General features: G+C 30.3%; 1 protein-coding gene across 3 annotated transcripts in view; it reads right to left on the bottom strand.

Annotated features, from left to right (window-relative positions):
• Positions 1-17,223: 17,223 nt before the first annotated feature.
• Positions 17,224-21,083, bottom strand: part of LOC119602773 (protein unc-13 homolog 4B) — a 41,111-nt gene continuing 37,251 nt past the window's right edge. For 2 of the 3 annotated variants that reach the window (XM_037954467.1, XM_037954468.1), the window contains 6 exons: positions 20,868-21,026; positions 20,323-20,688; positions 19,990-20,250; positions 19,729-19,898; positions 18,232-18,410; positions 17,224-17,995 (listed from right to left, as the gene is read on the bottom strand). In XM_037954467.1, coding sequence (XP_037810395.1) covers positions 17,904-17,995; positions 18,232-18,410; positions 19,729-19,898; positions 19,990-20,250; positions 20,323-20,688; positions 20,868-21,026 — 1,227 coding nt within the window. In that variant the 3' untranslated portion in view covers positions 17,224-17,903. The remainder of the gene's footprint in view (positions 17,996-18,231; positions 18,411-19,728; positions 19,899-19,989; positions 20,251-20,322; positions 20,689-20,867; positions 21,027-21,083) is intronic. The other variant, XR_005231366.1, reaches the window with a different exon arrangement.

A 21,083-nucleotide genomic window follows, 5' to 3' on the forward strand; every position in this document is an offset into this window, starting at 1 on the left:
AAAACATCATTACATCGAATATCACTTTCCGCCACTTTCCGCATGCAATTCGGTAGGAAGATTTACATTCCTATAAATGTATCAAATTTCTTAATTGTTCACATATTTTTAAGTCAGCAATGATCGTTACTGTAATTTTCTTATGGACTTATTGTCAATAAATTTGGTAGAAAGATTTGAACTCGTATAAAATATATGTGTGTCGAATTTCATCGCTTTTCTCGTATTTCTAAGCCAGTAATGAGCTTTAAAGTTATTTTCTGAAGGGGAGCTTATATGGGGGTCAATCATATGCAGAATCTCATAAAAGTCAGCAGAAACTTACTTCTGTCGAATTTCATCTCTATACTCGTATTTTTAAGCCACTAATGATCGTTAAATTAAGTTTTTGAAGGAGACCTTATATGAGGGGTAGGGTCAATTATGGACCGATCCTCATATAATTTGGATCATATATATACTCGTACTTTTAAAACAGTTATGCCCGTTAAAGCTGTTTTTCGGCGGTCCACTTGTATGGGGGCTATCCGAAAACGTGGACCGATATTGCCCATTTTCAATACCAAGCAAACCTTACCTATAGAGAATATTTGTGGAAAATTTCAATCCTCTAGCTCATTCCGTTCGGACTCTATCACGGTTTCAACAGATAGACAGACGGAAGGACGGACGGATAGTCATAGCTAGATCGTCTTAGAATTTAATAAGGACCCAGAATATATATACGTTTGTGGGTCTATAACTAAAATTTCGATGTAATTCCGTTTGTAGAATTACAAAACCAATATACCCCACATCTTTTTTGATGGCGGGTAAAAAAACGTGCGTTTTAAAAAAATAGGGAAAATTAAGAGCCAAATATTGAAAAAAAAAATTTTTTTTGAGTTAAAAAGTATTTTTTTGATAGAGATCCCACTCGCATCCCATTATGGGACAACAAAGCCCTTAAAGAAATTTGTCTAAGCTTTCTTTTTAGAAAAAACAAGTTAGAGTGCTATATTCGGCTGAGCCGAATCTTAAATACCCTCCACCAGCTACTTATACATATATTAATACTTTTCTAATTGATCAAATATTTGTTGAAATAAGTTTTCTCATGTCTTAAATAGAAAAAATACAAAGATTTAAACAGCTTAAATCTATTACAATTCCATGATTTATTGAACATTACAAACACCATTTTCTTTCTATTTTTATAGCGCTTAGCGATATTTAGTAATTTGCATGTGTGTAAAAGATTTAGGGATTTTCAAAATAAATATACATATATAATGTTGTTCTACACAAATTGATAATGCAACTAGTTAAATACGGTTAAAGCGCTTTTAGGGGCAGGACAGTATGGGAGATATGACCAATTATAGACCGCTCAGAGAAAAATTTCACAGTAATATTTTCGTGCATATGAGTAATACTTGTACCAAATTTTATGTGGATATCTTAATTTTGTAATGAGTTATGTGCGTTTAAGTGATTTTCGGGAAGGGACCTTGTATGGGAGCTATGACCAATTATGGACCGCTCGGAGAAAAATTTCACAGTAATATTTCTGTGCATATGAGTAATACTAGTACCAAATTTTATATGGATATCTTAACTTAGTAGTGAGTTATGCACGTTTAAGTGATTTTCGGGAGGGGACCTTGTATGGGAGCTATGACCAATTATGGACCGATCAGAAAAAACTTTCACAGTAAAATTTCTTTGCGTATGAGCAATACTTATACCAAATTTTATATGGATATCTTAATTTAGTAATGAGTTATGCGCGTTTAAGTGATTTTGGGGAGGGGACCTTGTATGGGAGCTAAGACCAATTATGGATCGATGGAACAAAAATTTCACAGTAATATATCTGTATGTGAGAGCAATACTTGTACCAAATTTTATATGGATATCTTAATTTAGTAATGAATTTATTGCGTTTAAGTTATTTTCGGGAGGGGACCTTGTATGGGAGCTATGTCCAATTATGGACCGATCCAGAAAATGTTTTATCTGAATGAATTCTATTCACATAAGATTTGAATTTGTAAAATTTTGTAAAGATTTCGACATTGTGACGGAAGTTATTAACAAAAAACCCATTTTCCGCGAATATGTACTTTTGTATGGGAGGTATATGAAATTGTTGACCGATTCTGGAAATTTTCAGCAGGAGTCAAGCTCTTGTGTAGAAACGAATGTATGGTGATTTTCATGGAATTATCTTGCATAGTTTTCGAGAAAATTACATCAGAATGTGTAAAAAATGCTTATTTTTTTCGAGGTTGTTTCAAATTTTGATTCAGAACTTTTCCCGGTGTAAACCGATTTTGCTTATTTTCAATACCAAACTGCCTGGGACAATAACAAATATTTTGGGTGAATTTCGTTAATTTTTGATGCTTCGTGTTACCATGAAAATGTTTTATACAGACAGACAGACGGAAATCGACTCAGAATTTCATAAGGTCCAAGAATATATATACTTTGTTGGGTCTCAGATGAATATTTCTTGGTGTTACACACGGAATGACAAAGTTATATATACCCTCTATCACCACTGATGGTGGTGGAGGGTATAAAAAACTTATAAATAAAAAGGGCCCATTGAAAAAAAAATTAAAACAAAAATATTAAAAAAAATAAAAAATAAAAAGAAAATATTTTGAAAAGAATGAAGAAATAGATATCTGAACTCCTTTGAAAAATTTTTGCTAGGACCAATAGGTGAAAAGTTACACTCATTTGAATAAGACTCATTTGAATAATGTCACTTGACATGAAATTCTTCATATATATTTTCAAAGGATCAACAGGAACAACATAAATATCATGAAAGAAAAAATGCAGCGTTCGACATGTCTCGTTCGAACATAATTAAAATTAAATTAAAAAAAAAGTATAAACATTTTAAAATATGACCTCAGGTTTCGCTGAAATCGACAATTGAATTGTTGCACAAAAAAACATCTTATATTTTTGTAGCGTTCGAACACCCTGGTTTTTTTTTCCAATTATCTTTGAAATTAAAAATAGGCCAAAATTAAACTAAGCACCAATTATAGGGCTAATTAAATGCTATAAGTAACGCCTATTGCCAAAATAAAAATTACTTTTATTTTGACATTTCTATCAACCGTAAAATTTACTAAAACATAATTTTTTTTACTTCATTTGGCTTTTCCTTGTTGAACAACTTTTATATTAAAATTTGTTATAATTTTTACCATAAAATGACATTTTAAATTGTTGAAGTTTCTGCTGTAAGGTACCACCTCTTTAGTAGCAACAAAATATTAATTAATAAATATTTTTATTTTTCTGTGTATCAGAAACTGAATTTTAAAGTTTTTGGAGATGTTGAATTTTTTACAAGGATTAAAACGTATGATAAGGCAAAACAAAACACTATAAAATAAGTTATGAATATTATTACACTCTCCTATCTCTATTTAAAAAGCCGTGATGTTGTTTTCATTTCTATTATTTTTCTATTTTTTATACCCTACACCACTTTAGTGGGGAGGGTATATTGGATTTGTGCTGATGTTTGTAACATACAAAAATATTCGTCCTAGACCCACCATAAAGTATACCAATCGGCTTAGAATCGTTTTCTGAGTCGATTAAGCTATGTCCGTCCGTCCGTCCGTCTGGCTGGCTGTCCATGTAAACCTTGTGCGCGAGGTACAGGTCGCAATTTTCAAGATAATTGGATGAAATTTGGCATGCGCGTTTTATTTGACCCAAGGACGAAGCCTATTGAAAATGGTTAAAATCGGTCCATTATTTCACCTAGCCCCCATAGAACAAAACCCCCCGAAAAGGGCTTCTGAGCTCATAATTATGTTAAATATACAGATATATCGATAAATTACGGCACAACTAAGTTTTATAGAAGTCTTGATGACCCTGCCAAATTTCATAAAGATTGGGCCCCATTTGACCCTAGCTCCCATACAAAGTCCCCTTCAGAAAATTACTTGAATGTCCCAAATTAACTTATAAACACGAATATCGCGATGAAATTCAGCACAATAAAATATTATGTAAATATAAATATATTCGCAAAATTTTATCGGGCTTGGTCCATATTTGCCCCTAGCCCCCATATAAAGCCTCTTTCAGAAAATTAGTTTTTCATCCATAAAATGCTTAAATGTATCGGAACAAGGGAATATTGAAGATAAATGTTTTATTATGAAAAATAAATCACATTTAATATTCATAACTGGTGTATACGACTATAATTTCTTACTTGTTTTAAATTATGAAATAAAATCGTCATAAATATAGACAAATTTACATTAATTTGTATTATTGCAACTGACGAAGTGGAGTATAAATTATCTAATTTGGCGAAAATTAATTAATTAATTAATTTTTCGGAATTTTTTTTGATTTATGATTCCATTGGATTACACCTAGCCACCAACTGTCCAGGTGACTAGCTATTTTAACATGTGCTTGTCCTACGAGGAAGTCAATCGTCACCCCGTAGGTTACGATGAGGCAGACAAGTGCTTTTTAAGTGTCCCCTCTCTCGCTTATAAAGGGGACACTAAAGTGACGATTATCTTCACCCTCGTTTACAAAGTGTACATCCGTGACGAAAGACGAATTAGAGCCAACCAGATGGTTAGAAGTTAGTGGAAATCACTGTATTTTTCGGATGCATTGACTCTTTGTTGAACTGCAGGGATATGTACGCTACCAATACATTGCAAAATAATATAAACAACAACATACAAACATTTATTTACAAAGCAAGCATAACAAATAAGTAGATGTTTAGGATAAATTACGTTAATATTTTAGTTTAACTGAAAAATTTGAATTATAATTGAATGAATCCATTAAGACCGGGTTTTTGAGTTGGCAATCAAATGGCAATTAATAATTAGATTAGTTAATCTAAAAATAAATTTAATCCAATGTTAATACCATTTGATGTTTTTGAGTACAAGATTAAACTTCGCAGTGTTGCCATTAGCGTTGCCACCCACAATTTATTTTTCTTACCAAAGTTCCGACAAAAAACTACCAAAACGTTCAAAAAACTACCAAATTTTTCCTTAGGGACAATTGCTTCTGTTTAGAGTTTCATTATTTTTAAAAATAATATGTAATATCACAGAATGATTTCTTCCAAAGAGACAATGGTTTACTTTTACGTAATTAGTTATGAAATACATAATTGCTGTTTTCGACAAAATTTGTACCAAATTCATTCCCGAGAAAATAGTAATTCATTCCCGGCTATGGAGAATCATATATGTATATCCACCATCAGCATCTATCGTATAAATTGAGGACTTTATGGATAAATCCTTCTATTATTTTACGGTTAACTAATTTGCTATTTCGACATAGATTTCGGTTCTTAAAAACTGTTTCAACAGACAGACGGGCGGACATGGCTATATCGTCTTAGAATCTAATAAGAACCTAGAAAAAAATGTACTTACGAACGGAATCACAAAATCAATATACCCTAATATTTTTATACCCATCAAAAAAGATTGGGGTATATTAATTTTGTGATTCCGTTTGTAAGGTAGTAGACCCAACAAATTATATATTCATTCATGAATCTGGCTTCTTAGAAAAAAAAAGAATTAGTGTGGCCTCCAGTAGGTTAGTGGTTTATGTTATATCTGAGGCATTGGTTAGGAAGTTCACAACGGGACCGATGCAGACCTAGAAGTATTCCTTCGGATTTTATGTAACATCCTCATTTCAAACTAACTAACTTACTAACATTCATGAATCAGAAATGTTGAAATACATAGAAACTTAATATTTTCTTAGAACAAACAATATAAACTTAACAAGGATAAACTTAAGATTGACGTATTTATTGAAATTCTTATTACTTTGCCATAAAAAGGTCAGAAATGTTTATAAATTCATATGCATGAGATCAAAATTATCTCATCCTACCAAATTTGGACCAAAATTTAAACCAACCAACCAAACTACCAAAAGTCATTGCAGAGATTTGAAACTACCAATTTTGGTCCAATTGGACCAAAGTGGCAACGCTGGTTGCCATACAAAACAACAGAAAATGTCACTGTTTGTTATCAAAACAATGCATATTTTATAAAAAAGAAGAAGACAATTGTAAATATAATATGAAAATTAATGAAAACTTAAATTAAAAACAAAAAAATGTATTTTGAAGTGTCCATAATTTATACTAATCAATAAATAGAACATTTTAGTGTTTATATTTATAAAAATTTTATTAATTTTTTTGCATCAGCTGTTTACACTTTTGTATTTCGTGCTTAAGATTAAACCACCTCCATTAGGCGCTTAAACTTGCAAACAAAATTAACTAATTGAGTACTCAAAAACATCTTTCGAGGATTAATTTTAATTTAATCGCTAATCTTTCACCTAAAGATTGGATCTAAGTGTTATATACCATTGTAAAGATATTGCGCGTATACTGATGTACATATTAAGTACGTTAGAATATAAATATCAGAATACCTAGGAGAAAATAGATTTTGAAATATTTAAATAAAATACAAAACATATCGAATTTCGAAAAACAGAAAAAACCGTTTCGGTAAAATAATATTAAGCTTATAATGTAATAATTTCAATTAATTACATCAAATAATTCTCTGTAAAAAATTTAAAAAATCTAAAAATTTTGCGAAAAATTACAACATTTGTAATAAATTTGGAGTCGTATACAAAATTGTGTTATGCCCTTGAAATCATCGAAGACCTTTTATATAATACCAAATTTGCATATGGTTTATTTCCCAGAAATATGAAAAAAGTCATAAAAACCTTTCATCCAGTTTGCTAAATATTGACGTCAGGACAAAAATTTTGAGAAATGGTATCTTAGAATGAAGTAAATTTTCATTTTCGTTAGGATCATCAGCAACTTTCATTTTGTAGCCAGCCTAATGTACATGTGTATTTTTAGTCGCACTTTTTTGTACAACTGTAAGTTAGTAAAATTGAGTTATCATCTGCAAATCATGAGCTGCATAAATATTAGCTATACATACATATATACTACATTTGTATGTATGTATTAGGGTGATCGACTCGATTTTTCAACCGGTTTTAAAACCGGTTTTTTCTGCTTTACCAGTGTCGGTTTTTTCTTAATGTTGATTTTTCGAATATCGAATAACCCGGTTTTTTCACTTTTTAAAAACCGGTTTCGAATACTTTTATTTGCTTTGTATTCAAAGATTATTTAAATGAAATTTTTAAGTAAATAATAATACAGCTAAATTAGAAAATTATTTGAGTCGAGGAACTAGCGTATATTTTTCTAAAGCTCCTTTGGTTAAACTTTTTTGATTTTCCTAATTAATTAAAAAAATTTATTTGTAAAATTGATAACTGTTTGATAAAATTTTATCAATCTTAAGATTATATTCAATTTACAATAATTAATTTACGGCTGAAATTTTATGGAAGTGTTGTCCTAAACAGGGCTTTTGAAATAAGCTAGGATTACATAGTACCTTATGTTTAACAGAAGTGTCCCACCTTTTTTCCTAATTTTTTTATATTAATGAAATAATGTAAATCAGACGACTAGATCTATAGTTATAATCTTTTAAACTGTTAAAAATCATTTCTGGCCATGTTTTATTAATCAAATTTAAACATAAACATTAAGTTTTTCAAATTAAAATATTTTTTTTTATTTATAATGAAAAACCGGTTAACCGATTTTTTCTGAATTTGAAAAATATCAACCGGTTTTTTTTAAATGTCAACTATTCGAACTATTCGAAAACCGGTTTTTGGAAAATGTCGAATAATCGATCACCCTAGTATGTATACATATATTGTTGGATTTTATTAGATTTGATTATTTGTTTATTTGCATGTGCTAAAATTATTGGATTATTTGATTAAAACTCTGACATAACAAATGGGAAATGTGTGATGATAAAATTTGCAATACTCCAAATAATTTAGCAATCGGTAAATTAGAAAATTTATGTACATTAGGGACGTACCCAAAGTCTTTAAATGCATATGAATGTATGTGTTATAACTTGGTTACAGTAGTTTGAATAAAAAATAAATGTTATTCAGGAATACACATTATAATTTATAACGGCATGCACACAACGCTTGTTGGAGGGCAAACTAAACTTGATCAGATCGGTGTTGTAAAGGTTGTAACACTAAAAGTTGTTTCTGTTTAACAAAACGTAACCAACAACCGAATATAAATGAAGGTGTGGGATATAAATAAATACTTCTATGAACAAATTTTAGCAACTAATTTCTTCTGGCAACACTGGTCCATATATGTACATATGTATATAAATTTGTACGTTAGTATGTTTGTATGGATATGCAGATAAACATTTCGTTTTATTTACCAATAATATATCGTCGCATCGTTAAATTAATGTATTCTGTAATGACTGGAAGCGATTCGAAATACTGTGTACATACATGTGTATGTATGTACGCTTGGCGCTAAACGTGATAAGAATATCAAATTTTGGACAAAATGAAATTGAAATTTCACTTCCATTCATTCGTACATTTTAAATAAAAAAAGTTTATTTGGGATTGTTTGTACGGACAAATATCTTATTGATTCGACGCATTATTAAGGTCAATATTTTTATAAATGGATATTTATGATCAAATTTCTGTATTCATGTAACACTTAACTGTAATACAATATTTATATATCGTCCCTGTGCGCCAAAATTGTTTTTTTTATTTAATCATTTGAATTTTCTTTATTACAGCAGTAATTAACAAAAATGTAATATGATTTTCGTTTGTTTTTGTTATCATAAAAACTTATTCAAAACTTATATTATTTGATATTATTGGACATTTTACGCTATTTATTAATTCGTTAATAAAATTCCAATTTCTTACATGATTTTAAACCTCATTAAATTCGATTCAAAGCATTATGATTTTAACAAGTAAGAGCGGGTTTTTGAGTTGACAATCAAATGCCAATTAATAATCTGATTAGTTAATCTAATCATAAATTTAATCTGATGTTAATCCCCTTTGATGTTTTTTAGTACAATATTAAACTTCGCAGTGTTGCCATACAAAACAACAGAAAATTTTACTGTTTGTTATCAAAACAATGCATGTTTAAAAAAAAAAGAAGACAATTGTAAATTTAATATGAAAATTAATGAAAACTTAAATTTAAAACCAAAAAAATGTATTTTGGGTGTGCATAATTTATACTAATCAATAAATAGAACATTTTAATGTTTATATTTATAAAAATTGTATTAATTTTTTTGCATCAGCTGTTTACACTTTCGTATTTCATGTTTAAGTTTAAACCAAGTCCATTGGGCGCTTAAACTTGAAAACAAAATTAACTAATAGAGTACTCAAAGACTACTTTCGAGGATTAATTTTAATTTAATCGCTAATCTTTCACCTAAAGATTGGCCCTAAGAGTTCTATATTCGGCTGCGCCGAATCCTACATATGTATATAGAAATGATACTGTGAAATATACCCTTCAGCATGATGTGTTAAAAAGGCCAAACGTTTTGTTGGTTCAATATTATAAAAAATTATAAAAAGTACAAAAATCCACTATTACATGTTCTCACTTACTCCGGGCCCTACATGCTAAATTTCATGTTTCTGGGCTCAATATTATAGAAAATTCAAGAAGTACCTTTTGAAGACTGAAAAATTACCAAGAAGTCCCCTTTTATGTGTTCTCACTGAATCCGGGCTCTACATGCTTAATTTCAAGTTTTTAGGTTCAATATTTTAGAAAATTTAAAAAGTACCTTTTGTAGAACGAAAAAGTACCAAAAAGTCCTCTTTTTGTGTTTTCTTAATCCGGGTTCTTCATATGTATGTACTTAATTTCATATTTCTAGGTTCAATATTATAGAAAATTCAAACAGTATCTTTTGTAGCACGAAAGAGTACCAAAAAGTCCCTTTTTAGGTTCTTAGTTAATCCGGGCTCTACAAACTTAATTTCATGTTTCTAGCCAATAACAACACAGTGCTTCATTCATAATTGTTGTTCTGGCTTTGCTTTTTTATAAAAAAGTATGTATGAAAGAATTATTTGGCTAAATCGACTCAGCTATCTATAAGGATCCAGAATATATATACCTTATATGGTCGGAAAATTATATTATAGAAATTTCAAATGGAATGACAAACTTACATATGTAATACATATATACCCTTCTTACGAAGGTATAAAAACACAATGATAAGTTCAATAAGATATGAATATTGGTTTTATAAATTCAGAACGGTCATTTTAATGACACCTTTGATATAAATGTTTTATACCTCATCGGATAGAAAATTTTCTCTAGAAGATAAGATTTGGTCGAAATGTTAAGAAAATATACATAATTTTAATTGCAAAATTTTTTAATTTATACATAATAATAACTGCGGACATACTTAAATAGATAATTTTTTATACCCTACAGCACTTTAGTGGGGAGGATATATTGGGTTTTTGGCTGATGTATCCAATCGGCTTAGAATCGTTTTCTGAGTCGATTAAGCTATGTCCGTACAGGTCGCAACTTTCAAGATAATTGGATAAAATTTCGCACACACGTTTTATTTTTTGGCCAAGGACGAAGCCTATTGAAAATGGTTAAAATCGATCCATTATTTCACATAGCCCCCATACGTAAAGATCGGGCCTCATTTGACCCTAGCTCCCATACAAAGTCCCCTTCAGAAAATTACTTGAATGCCCAAAATTAACTTATAAACACAAATATCGCTATGAAATTCAGCATAAACAAATATTATATAAATATAAATACATTCACAAAACTTTATCGGGCTTGGTCCATATTTGCCTCTAGCACCCCCTATAAAGCCTCTTTCAGAAAATTAGGGTTTTATCCTTAAATTGCTTAAATGTATCGGTACAAGGTAATATTGAAGATAAATGCTTTATTATGAAAAATAAATCATATTTAATATTCATAACTGGTGTAGGGTACCATATGGTCGGTCACGCCCAACTATACAAACTCAAATTGCCAGGTTATCCCACGTTGGTTCGGAGAGAGCCCCCCAATCGACCGATACCTTCATCCTTGTTTGGAGCCCCAAACAAATTGTAAATCCACCAGTTTAATTCTACATAACCCTAAATGAGGTAAGTAAAACGAAAGCGAAGTTAATATTAAATAAGGGAAGTATCACTCACACTTGAAAAAAATGTTTTGGATTATTAACTTATTTTTTTAATGTGTAAAGAACATTATTTTTGGTGGACATTCAAATAGGTCATTTTAGAAATGTGATTCAAATTATAATATGGCGATAACTTTATCCTTTAGTACTTAGTAAGACATCCTTTGTAGTGAAGTTTTTGGGAAAACCGACCACTGACCCGGAATGATGTTTGATTACCAGTTTTAGAAAATCTCTTTCAAATCATTTTTATTTAAAGTTTTTCGCAATTAGTGTTTATAAACCGGTTAACCAAAAAAGCCGGTTTTTATTGCATATTTCGGTTTTTCGCAAACCATTTTTTAACATTGGTTTTAGGTTAACCGGGTTATCCGATTTTTAAGTCTCGGTTAACCGGTTTCAAAAATCTAATTTTTAGTACAAAATTGTATGTTTTCTTTGATTTTTTATTGTGATTTCTAAAAATTTTGGATAGATAATTCTACACATTATTTTCCGTTCGCGCATATGAAAACAGACCTAAGATTGTTAAACAAATAATAGGAAATGTTAAACATATATTATGTATATAAAATGGAGATTTACAATTTCAGACAATCAGGAAATTAGTAAAGTTGGCATTTAAACCAATAAAAAATTAGTATATTATAGAGTATAATAAAAATCGAGAAGTTGTCAAACGTTCTCAAAACGGACTTTATTTATTTGTTTGTTGTTGCTGTCCGAGAATTTATGCTGCTGGAGTTTTTCACAAACTGTAATGGCGCTTAGGTTGATTGACAGGAAGTCAGAATGACACCAATCAATATTCCTAAGCATCATTCACATTCAAACTAAATAGACTTTTTATAATTCTCATAAATTATTCTATGAAGATTCAATAGAAATCTCGGCTGAACACCTCTCCATTACATATTTTTTCATTCACAGCCGCGAACATCTATTCAAATGTATTGGAGATATAATCAAAATTCCGGAAAAACTAGAAAATAAAGAACATGTCAACTCTTTGGTGCGAAAACTTTTTTTGACAGCAGGGAAAAAGTAAGATTGGGTTTCTAATTATTTAAGGCTTAATCAAATTGTCATAACTCTAATACATACATATGTATGTACAATGTACATATTTAGATATCGCTCATTTCCTACAAGACTTACATAATTCAAAATTTGGATTTTTTTATCTGACAAAATATGCACCATTTTTAATTCTCTCATTATGCTTTATGTATAAAAAGTCATAACATAAAAATGTGTTTTTCTTTTTAAATTTTTTCATTTTCAATTTTCAAAAAACTGCTGTGCATTGGGCCTAGGGATACCTAAAGACGGCCATGTGTAAATTCCTTCCACAATATACACCTTTATGTACGTACTATGTATATCTTTTATATTTTAGTAACTTAATTGCACTTTATATAAATGTTTCTGCATTAATTTTAACCAGTTTGGCGTCTGGTAATGGAAGAGCTCAATATTTATTTCAAATATACAATATTAGTATATGTATATATACCCTCACCACTAAAGTGGTTTAGGATATAAAAACAGGGATAAGAGAAAGGACTGGAACAAGACTGCTGCCTCTAGGTGTACAAAATTATTTGAGGCTTTTTTTGTATAGAATAGATGTCTCTGAATGCAAAGAAAATCGTTAAAAAATCTGTATTATCTATTTTCGAAGTTACAGTAGGTTCTAGATATATGAAACTAATAATTAAAAAACATGTTTTTTAACAAAGTTTCCATTGCTTTCATGTGGATTTGGTGTCTCTCAATCTAGCTATGCAGTTTAAAAATGTCTACATTTACCATATTTTTCCTGTTATAATAGGATTTAGTAATAAATTACCCCAAATTACATTTTATTAAAATTGAAAAAACCTATTTCGGCGGGTCTTGGCGGTTACAATTTTATTTCAGAGACATTCCTTCGAAGTTCCTTTAAGAGATAAATATAGTCACTGGACAGGCTTCGACGGTCTTTTTTTTTTAACAAGCTATATAACATTGTAAAAACAAAAAAAATATTTATATATTTGAGACCCAAATTTAAAGGACTTAAACGGGACAAGGGTGAGTCCAATGAATACAAAAATTAAATTAAGTAAAAACTGATTCCAATATTAATATAAGTTTCGAAACACTGATTTCTATATGGTAAAATGATAGAGATATAAAATATTTCGTTATGCGCTAATAAATTAAAAATAAATTAAACGAAAATATGACCTAACATTTGTTGAACTTCTCACGCTTCTATCGTAAAAATGAAATGTCCATTTGAAAATTTGCCTTGACTCGTAGAATGCTTAAAGCAGATCTACTTTCTACTTGTGTAAGCGTCATAAGCGGCGCACGAATATGTCAGCTGATTTTGACAATTTATATTCTATTTTAAATGTGTATTTATCAATTTTAATGAACTAAAACGAGTTGAATTGTGAAAATATAAATAAAAAACTTAAAAAACACGAAGTTCTTTGTAAATAAAGCAAAAAATTGACGCTTAAGAAGAGTAGCATGAAACTTGTCCGTTCATGAGGATTCTAGCTCTAATACTTTCTCAGATATACGAATTTTTGTACCACTATTTCCCGAAATATTGAGATTAATATTGTTCGTGTAAAATTTTTGGATTCTAAATCGAATATGTAGATTCTCAGATATACAAATGTTAGTATATAATTCTAATGGGAGTGTGAAACGCCCAAGGGTCATCAAGTGTTCATGTGGATGTGAAAGTTCCTTTCTCGCATTATACACTTCTGTTAAAAAGTAGAATCAATGTATTTGTATGCTGCAAGTTACAAGCACAAGAGCTTAGGATGCCTTGACACGTAGAATGCTTAAGCTTGAGGTCCACACGCGTTCTACGCTTCTTCCAAAAATATTGGTAATACACCAAAAGGCTTACAATCACTTTCTGAGTCGATTTAGCTATGTTCGTCTGTCCGTCCGTCCGCCTGTGTCTCCATGTAAAGCTTGTGCGCTCGCTATTGGTCGTAATTTTCAAGATAATTTGATGGTACATACTCTTTTTCCGATCCAAGGACGAAATTGAAAATGGTTGAAATTGGTCCATTAATTCGCCTAGCCCTCATACAACCGTACCCCCTGAACACAAAGTATACAGAGGTATCACTTTTGACATTTACAAAAGTCTAAAATCAGCTTTTCTGCGGCATTTGTAAACATTTGTAAAAGGAGGTATGAAATGCACACACACGCGTAGTGTGGACATCCAGCTTTAAATATGGATAATCGTAAAGTAGGTTTTTTAATATTGCTTTTTAAGGTAGCAAAGCACACTGGATATAGGTAGCTAATATTGTATAAATATGAAAAAGCTACTCGTCAGGAAACTGTTCAACGGTGAGCATAATAAAACTCTATTATTTTGAACTAAATACAAATCTTTTCATTATTTCAATTTGTCCCTTTGACTTAATCTAATCTAGTCTCCTCTAACCTACAGTTTACTCGAAGTCTAATCTCGAACAGTATTTTACTAACATTGATTTATAAAGAAATTAATTTCTTTATATTTGAGCAATAATATACATATTTTTTGCTACGGCTTAACTAAAAAGCTATAGGAACAAAATTTATATACCTGGTAAAGAATATGGACTCATTCAAGTCCAATAAAAAATTTTAAATTGTAATAGAAAAGATGAAATTTACTACTTTACATTAGTTTTTAGTTATTTTATTGGAAATTTTTAGGAATACATATGTGTTAATTTAATGTAAACATTTATATTTTTAAAGAGCCGATATTTTTTTATTACGTTTTTATTATGTTATTGAATATGCCTCTATTTTTATAGGCCTCACAATAAGTAATTATTTACATCTTTTAACTAAAATAATTGTTTTTTTTCTTAGTAGAGAATCACATGTGGCAAATTGTCCTTAAATTAAATTATGGAGGGCAGCAGGCATTTAATCTTATGTATTAGACCTCTATGCCAAACCCTGTCAAAAGCCTGTTCTGACTTTTTAAGAATGTTATAATTATTCTTGGAAAACTTTCTCAAATAGTTTTGACAGACAAGGTAATAAGCAGAGTCTGTTTCTGGTTGAACAGGTAACACCTCTAAGTTATTTGTGGGGTGATTCGGTTGGTTCAGCGAATACCATAACCTTATTTTTTGGACTTCGGCCCAAGTGCCATCAGATTTTCTTAACGGACTTTGACCCTCTACCGGCGGCTTAATAAGCTGCCTTCCAAAGGCAGAAATTTGTGTGCTTAATATTGGTTAAACTGTTAATATAGTTTCGATTCCTGCGATCCTCTTCCGAATGAAGGGACATTTTTAGTTTTTTACTTGCAGGGGATGGCCTCTGCTTAGCAGCAGGAGATCTGCTAAGCTACCAATCTTTTCTACATCTCCTCTTTTAGAGGAGAAGTATATCAATTTCTGCGTTAGAAATATATACATGGCCGAAAATATTTCCTCACACTGTAGGTTAAGATCAATGTGGATATGACTGCTTATATTTTTTGTATTTTAACCAATCAGTCTTGAAGAAAGCAGCTTCTGTACGAATCGATGGATATTGACGGTAATAGTTTATTATAATGGGAGAATGATCAAAAGATCATTCAGAAGTGTAACAGAATTTCTATTTAAATTTCTTCAAATGGCAAAATCTATTACATCAGGAATATTTCTAGAATCAGAAGGCAGAAGGTTGGCTGACCAGGAGATATAAAATCCAAGTGGTTTCTTCGATCAACTAGAGTCCTGTAAAGCTGTCTGCCTTTAATATTCAATAATCTGGAACCCCAGTAGGGTATAGTGTTTTATTCTATTTCTAATTAGAATGCCAGTACCACCATGTACCTTACCATCAGGATGATTAGTGAAGTGAAATTTGAAAGTTGTAATATAAAAATTATATCTGTTGGTTAAGTGAGTCTCCGAGATTAATAATACATATATACTGTTGACTTGGATAAAATAAGATACATATTTTCAAAAGAACTAATTTTTTGTCAAAAGTATTTGAATCATTTGATTATGTGCTCTCAAAAGCTCTTGTATGATATTTTACATGGATGTCATGAAGTTAGACATGTTTTGATTAAGAGAGGTTATATTTAGTGTAAGTATTTTTAGTAAATTTTCTATCCCTCCCGTTTTTTGGGGAATAATAGGTTGTTTGTTTTCAGACTTCAGTATGTTACCATATGAGACGGATTTAGACTACATCTTGGTTGATTTTTTTGTCATTCAAATATCTATAGAAGGTATATTTTTATTTCGAGTGGGAACGAATTCCTGCCAATTTCCACATTGTACGGGAGTATTGCGTTTTATAGATTTCTCAACAGTTTCCCTGCGATTCAACAAGTATGTATCGTAGAGAGTAAATAGGGTGAATTTCATTACCTTTTAGTTTTTTATTATCAGATTCCAGCTCAACTCGAAAAATCGGTTGGTGAACCTTATCTCTATTAAAGATATTGACTACATTTCGTGAACTATAGTCCTTTTCTTTTAGGGCATCCTTGATTTCGTTTGGCTCTACACTGGACTCTATACCTTTGATAACCACAATTAAGCCTTTACTACTTTTTAGCTTATAGGTGTAAAAGTTTATTTTCTTATCATTTAGATATTGAGAGATTATTCTGTAATTATCCTCAGTAAATTATTGCTACTTACAGATACTGCAGGGATACACTCTTATAAGCGCTCACCAGATTGTTTGTTGGTTTTATTTTAGGTATGGGCATTGTTGTTGTTTGAGGTGCAGTTTTACTTGTGTTTTCTTTTATTTTCTCTGAGCCTTGTCTCATTTTGAATTAACAACAATTGTTAAGACCTCCAGGGGAAACCGCATAACTAATAATAAAGGGACATTTTGAACTAAATTAGATCTAATATCGACTAATATCTTTAATATTCTTTTAAAAGCACAACACAAGGTGGATTTATTCTTCCAGTTACTGGCCCTAAACTAATATTCATCTATTAAGGCATGTACTACAAAGTATACTTTTTGACTTTTATAGATATAATTTTAAGTATAATAATTGACTCTGTTAAACAATATTGATTTATTTAAAACGTTTAGCGGATTGCTCCATTCTTACAACTCAATTTTACAAACAACATTTCGATTTATAGAATTTCCATCAATCTTAAGCATATACTTACATATATATGTATGTATTCTAATACATTTTAAAAACGATATTTTATATACATGTTAATGATATTTAACATTACTATGTTTTTATGTGCGCAAGTAGACTTCATATTTTTTTAATATTCTTTTGTATGTGGTTAATATGCACGAGTATATATAAATAAGTACATACATGTATGTACCTGTGCATTAGGGTGGTCCTAAAATGAAAGTTGCTGATGTTCCCACTAAAAATGATAATATGGAAATAATATGTAAATGGTAATACTTTAATTACATAAAATCGTAATTGGTAAAACTTCAATTATAATTAATTGCAAGTTATTTTAAAACTTCAATTACAATTATTTTTAATTAAATGTAATTGGTTGTGTTATGTTGATGTACCTGTTAAAATGCATACATGATTTTGCTCCTAATGTATGTATGTATGTATATTGTGCATATTATTTATTTACATTTTAGTATGTATCTATTTATATAATTGTATTATAATATGTATTGTTATTGTCCGTTTTGATTACGAGAAATGAGTACAACACGCTTAAGGTGTTTAATTAACTCTCATGAATACGATTTATTCTTGAGTTTTTTCAAAAAATCTTTTGCCTGCTTATCCCCCTGACGATACTCTAGGGCTCTGATGGTGTCGGAATCTGAAATAGAGGAATACATAAATTTAGTTCAATCATACTTATGAACATTAAATTAAAAAATATGCACGTTTTTTATGATGTATCCCCAAAATATTTTACTGTCGTAAGTTATTGCATACAAATAAAATACAAGTTAAATTTTTACTCTAGAAACTTATAGTAAATATACTATACTGGACTAAAATATTATGAAGAACATTTAACATTTTAATAATTTAGTATACGTTAATGCATACCTGTGTATTCAGGTCTCGACAGTTCCATATGAATTTGTTCGTTCTCATTGGCCATCAGATCGGCAAATGTTATATAACATTCTGCAATATATTGGTTGGTCATACCAAACAAATCCTTATCTTTAATGCTAAACAATATCAGACTATTTTGTTGTTTACGTTGATCTTCAGTTAATTTTCTGCAAGATAAATATTACATATTTATAATCATTAATTATATGGTAAAATATGTATATTATACTTTTATACATTTCATTGTAGATTTAGAAGTGAGATTAATCTATTCGGCTATGACAAATATTTATTACAATGGTCAATTTGTCTTTATGAGGTTTGGGTCAATTATTATTACTTTCATAAAAACGTATCAAATTAAAAATTTAAAAAACAGTGTTCTATCAACGTCGGTGTCAGGGATGAAAAATTTAGTTTCAGTATCAAAAAATATTTCTGAGGGTACTCTTTTGGATCTCAGAGTACTAAAATAATTTTTTTGCTGAGAGTTGGCAATATCTTAAATACATTTACTTATGTATATTTAGACATTTTTAAACAATCAACAACGGAAGTAGATATGATGAATCTATGATTGGCCATAACATGAGACGTTACATAGGATATTTCCTAGTATCACGTGATCGCGGAAATTCCCGCCTAAAAGAAATTTTAAGAATGTAGCTAGATACAAATAAAAAGGCAATATAAATTAAATAAAAAGAGGTTAGAGGACAACTCTTCTAATGTATTTTATGTACAGTCCCAAAATAGTTCCATCGGAATGGTTATTATTCCCTACACTATAGTGAGGACTGTATAATTAATTGTTATTGATAATAGTAATTAACAGAAATATTGTCCCTACACCCACCGCACAGTATACCGATCAACTCTGTCCGTCCGTCTATATAACACTTGAAATCAAACTACAGTGCCAATTTTGAAGATCATTTCATAAAATTCTGCAAATACTCCTATTTTACCCCAATGACTAACCCCATTGAAAATGGTTGATATATATCCATTATTTCACCTACACCAAAATAAATTTTTAATTTTAAAGAATAAAGATTTAAAATTTTAAAGATACTTTGAGAGTGTCAAATAAGACTTGGGAGTATCACGGTACTTTTGAACATCAAATAGTACCAAAAAAATACCATCGTACCAATTTTTCCATCCCTGGTCGGTGTAGTTCAAACAATAAAATGTCAATTATATCATATTTTAAAGTCACTATCTATACTATAGATATGGAAGTAATTACCATAGATTAATAATTCATATAAGGATAAAAGATCTGATAAGTAAGCATACCGAACAGTACTTGCAGTAGGCTAGTTGATTGGTATGGAGTTATAGTTGTTGTATATCTTTCGTGATCAGATATATTAATTTACAATATTAACATGTAGATATGTATTTATGTATGACATATATAAACATTTATGTATGACAATATATAAATAAGTAGCTTTTTTATTTTCTGTATGAACTTACATTGTAAATTGTTCATCGTAAAGTGGATAACGAGTTTTGTTATGAACTGCGGTCTTGACAGGCGCAACTCCCAGAAAACGATTTGTGGGAAGAAAGTGTGCTTTTACAAATGAATCACAAGATCCGTTTGAGTCCATTGGCACTAGATCTCTGGCGTTCATAATTTCCAACTGCAAAGTAATTAATCCAATAAAATTATAAAAAGTTTAATTAACTTTAAAAGATTATTTCATATATTATCTAATAGTTTTGGTTACATACCACTAATCCAGTTTCCGTAAAATTTGCCCTTATAGTCAATTTACCATATTCGGATTTGGCAACTTCTTTCTGGTGACCAAGTCTCTCCAAATAATACTGATGAATTAAGTCGGCCGTTTCAAATGCATGCAAGTCCAAAATTCGCTCTATTTCGGTTAAAACTTCAACATCTGATGTAACGATATGTCCTGTTTTGAAACAAGATATCATCACACCTAAAGTGTGACGTAAATTTTGAAAGAATGCTGGCGGACGTCGTTTCTAAAATGAAATGCCTATTAGTACAAGTAGAGAACCAAAAATAATAAACATAATAGACAACGAGATACTTACATCAAGATTTGATTGAATAAGATCGTACATAATTATCGAAAGTTCTGCCCATATTGCATCTAAAACACGTGCAAAATTAACTTCATTTAGAGTTTCATAGAGTGTGCCCAAAGATGTCTCCAAATACATCATTAGACGCTCCATTGAGTTTGAATCTTCATGTAGAACCTCAGCACCCTCGGCTAAGAACCGACGAATGGGAGGAGACATTTTCCTTGCGACAATTTCAATTAGCTCTAAAATTTGATTCCTCTCAGTGTCCAGTGCATTATCGATGACATTTTTAAGTGTGACCTCACATCGTTCTGCTTCTAATTGAGATCGATATTCACCCAGACGCTTAATGACATCATCTGTACCTAACTCCTATATTTGAGGAAAAATAAAACAGTGTAGTGTAAGAGTATGCATCAATTACTAAATAAATCCGAGCTTTAATACCTTGCAAGGAAATTATATCAAATAATTTCAATTCTTACAACTATTATTACCATTTTCTCAACGTCTGGTTAATTTTCTACAATAATAATTAATCCGATAATTACCTTAATAAATGACGGTAAGCTTTGACGTATATAGTCTATATTATTTATAGCCAAACACCATTCTGGTGATACATGGAAAAATTCACTATTGTCTCTGGTTAGTGATTCTACACGACGTGACATTCTTTGGGCGTAAAATACGCAACATCTGCAAATATCCTAAATAAAGACATAATTTATTGTTACAATCATAAATCTCATTGAATTATTGTTTTA

This window comes from Lucilia sericata, unplaced genomic scaffold, assembly GCF_015586225.1.
Source record: "Lucilia sericata isolate MDLA Ls3-8-SP2 unplaced genomic scaffold, ASM1558622v1 Contig000252F_arrow, whole genome shotgun sequence".
Classification (NCBI taxonomy): domain Eukaryota; kingdom Metazoa; phylum Arthropoda; class Insecta; order Diptera; family Calliphoridae; genus Lucilia; species Lucilia sericata.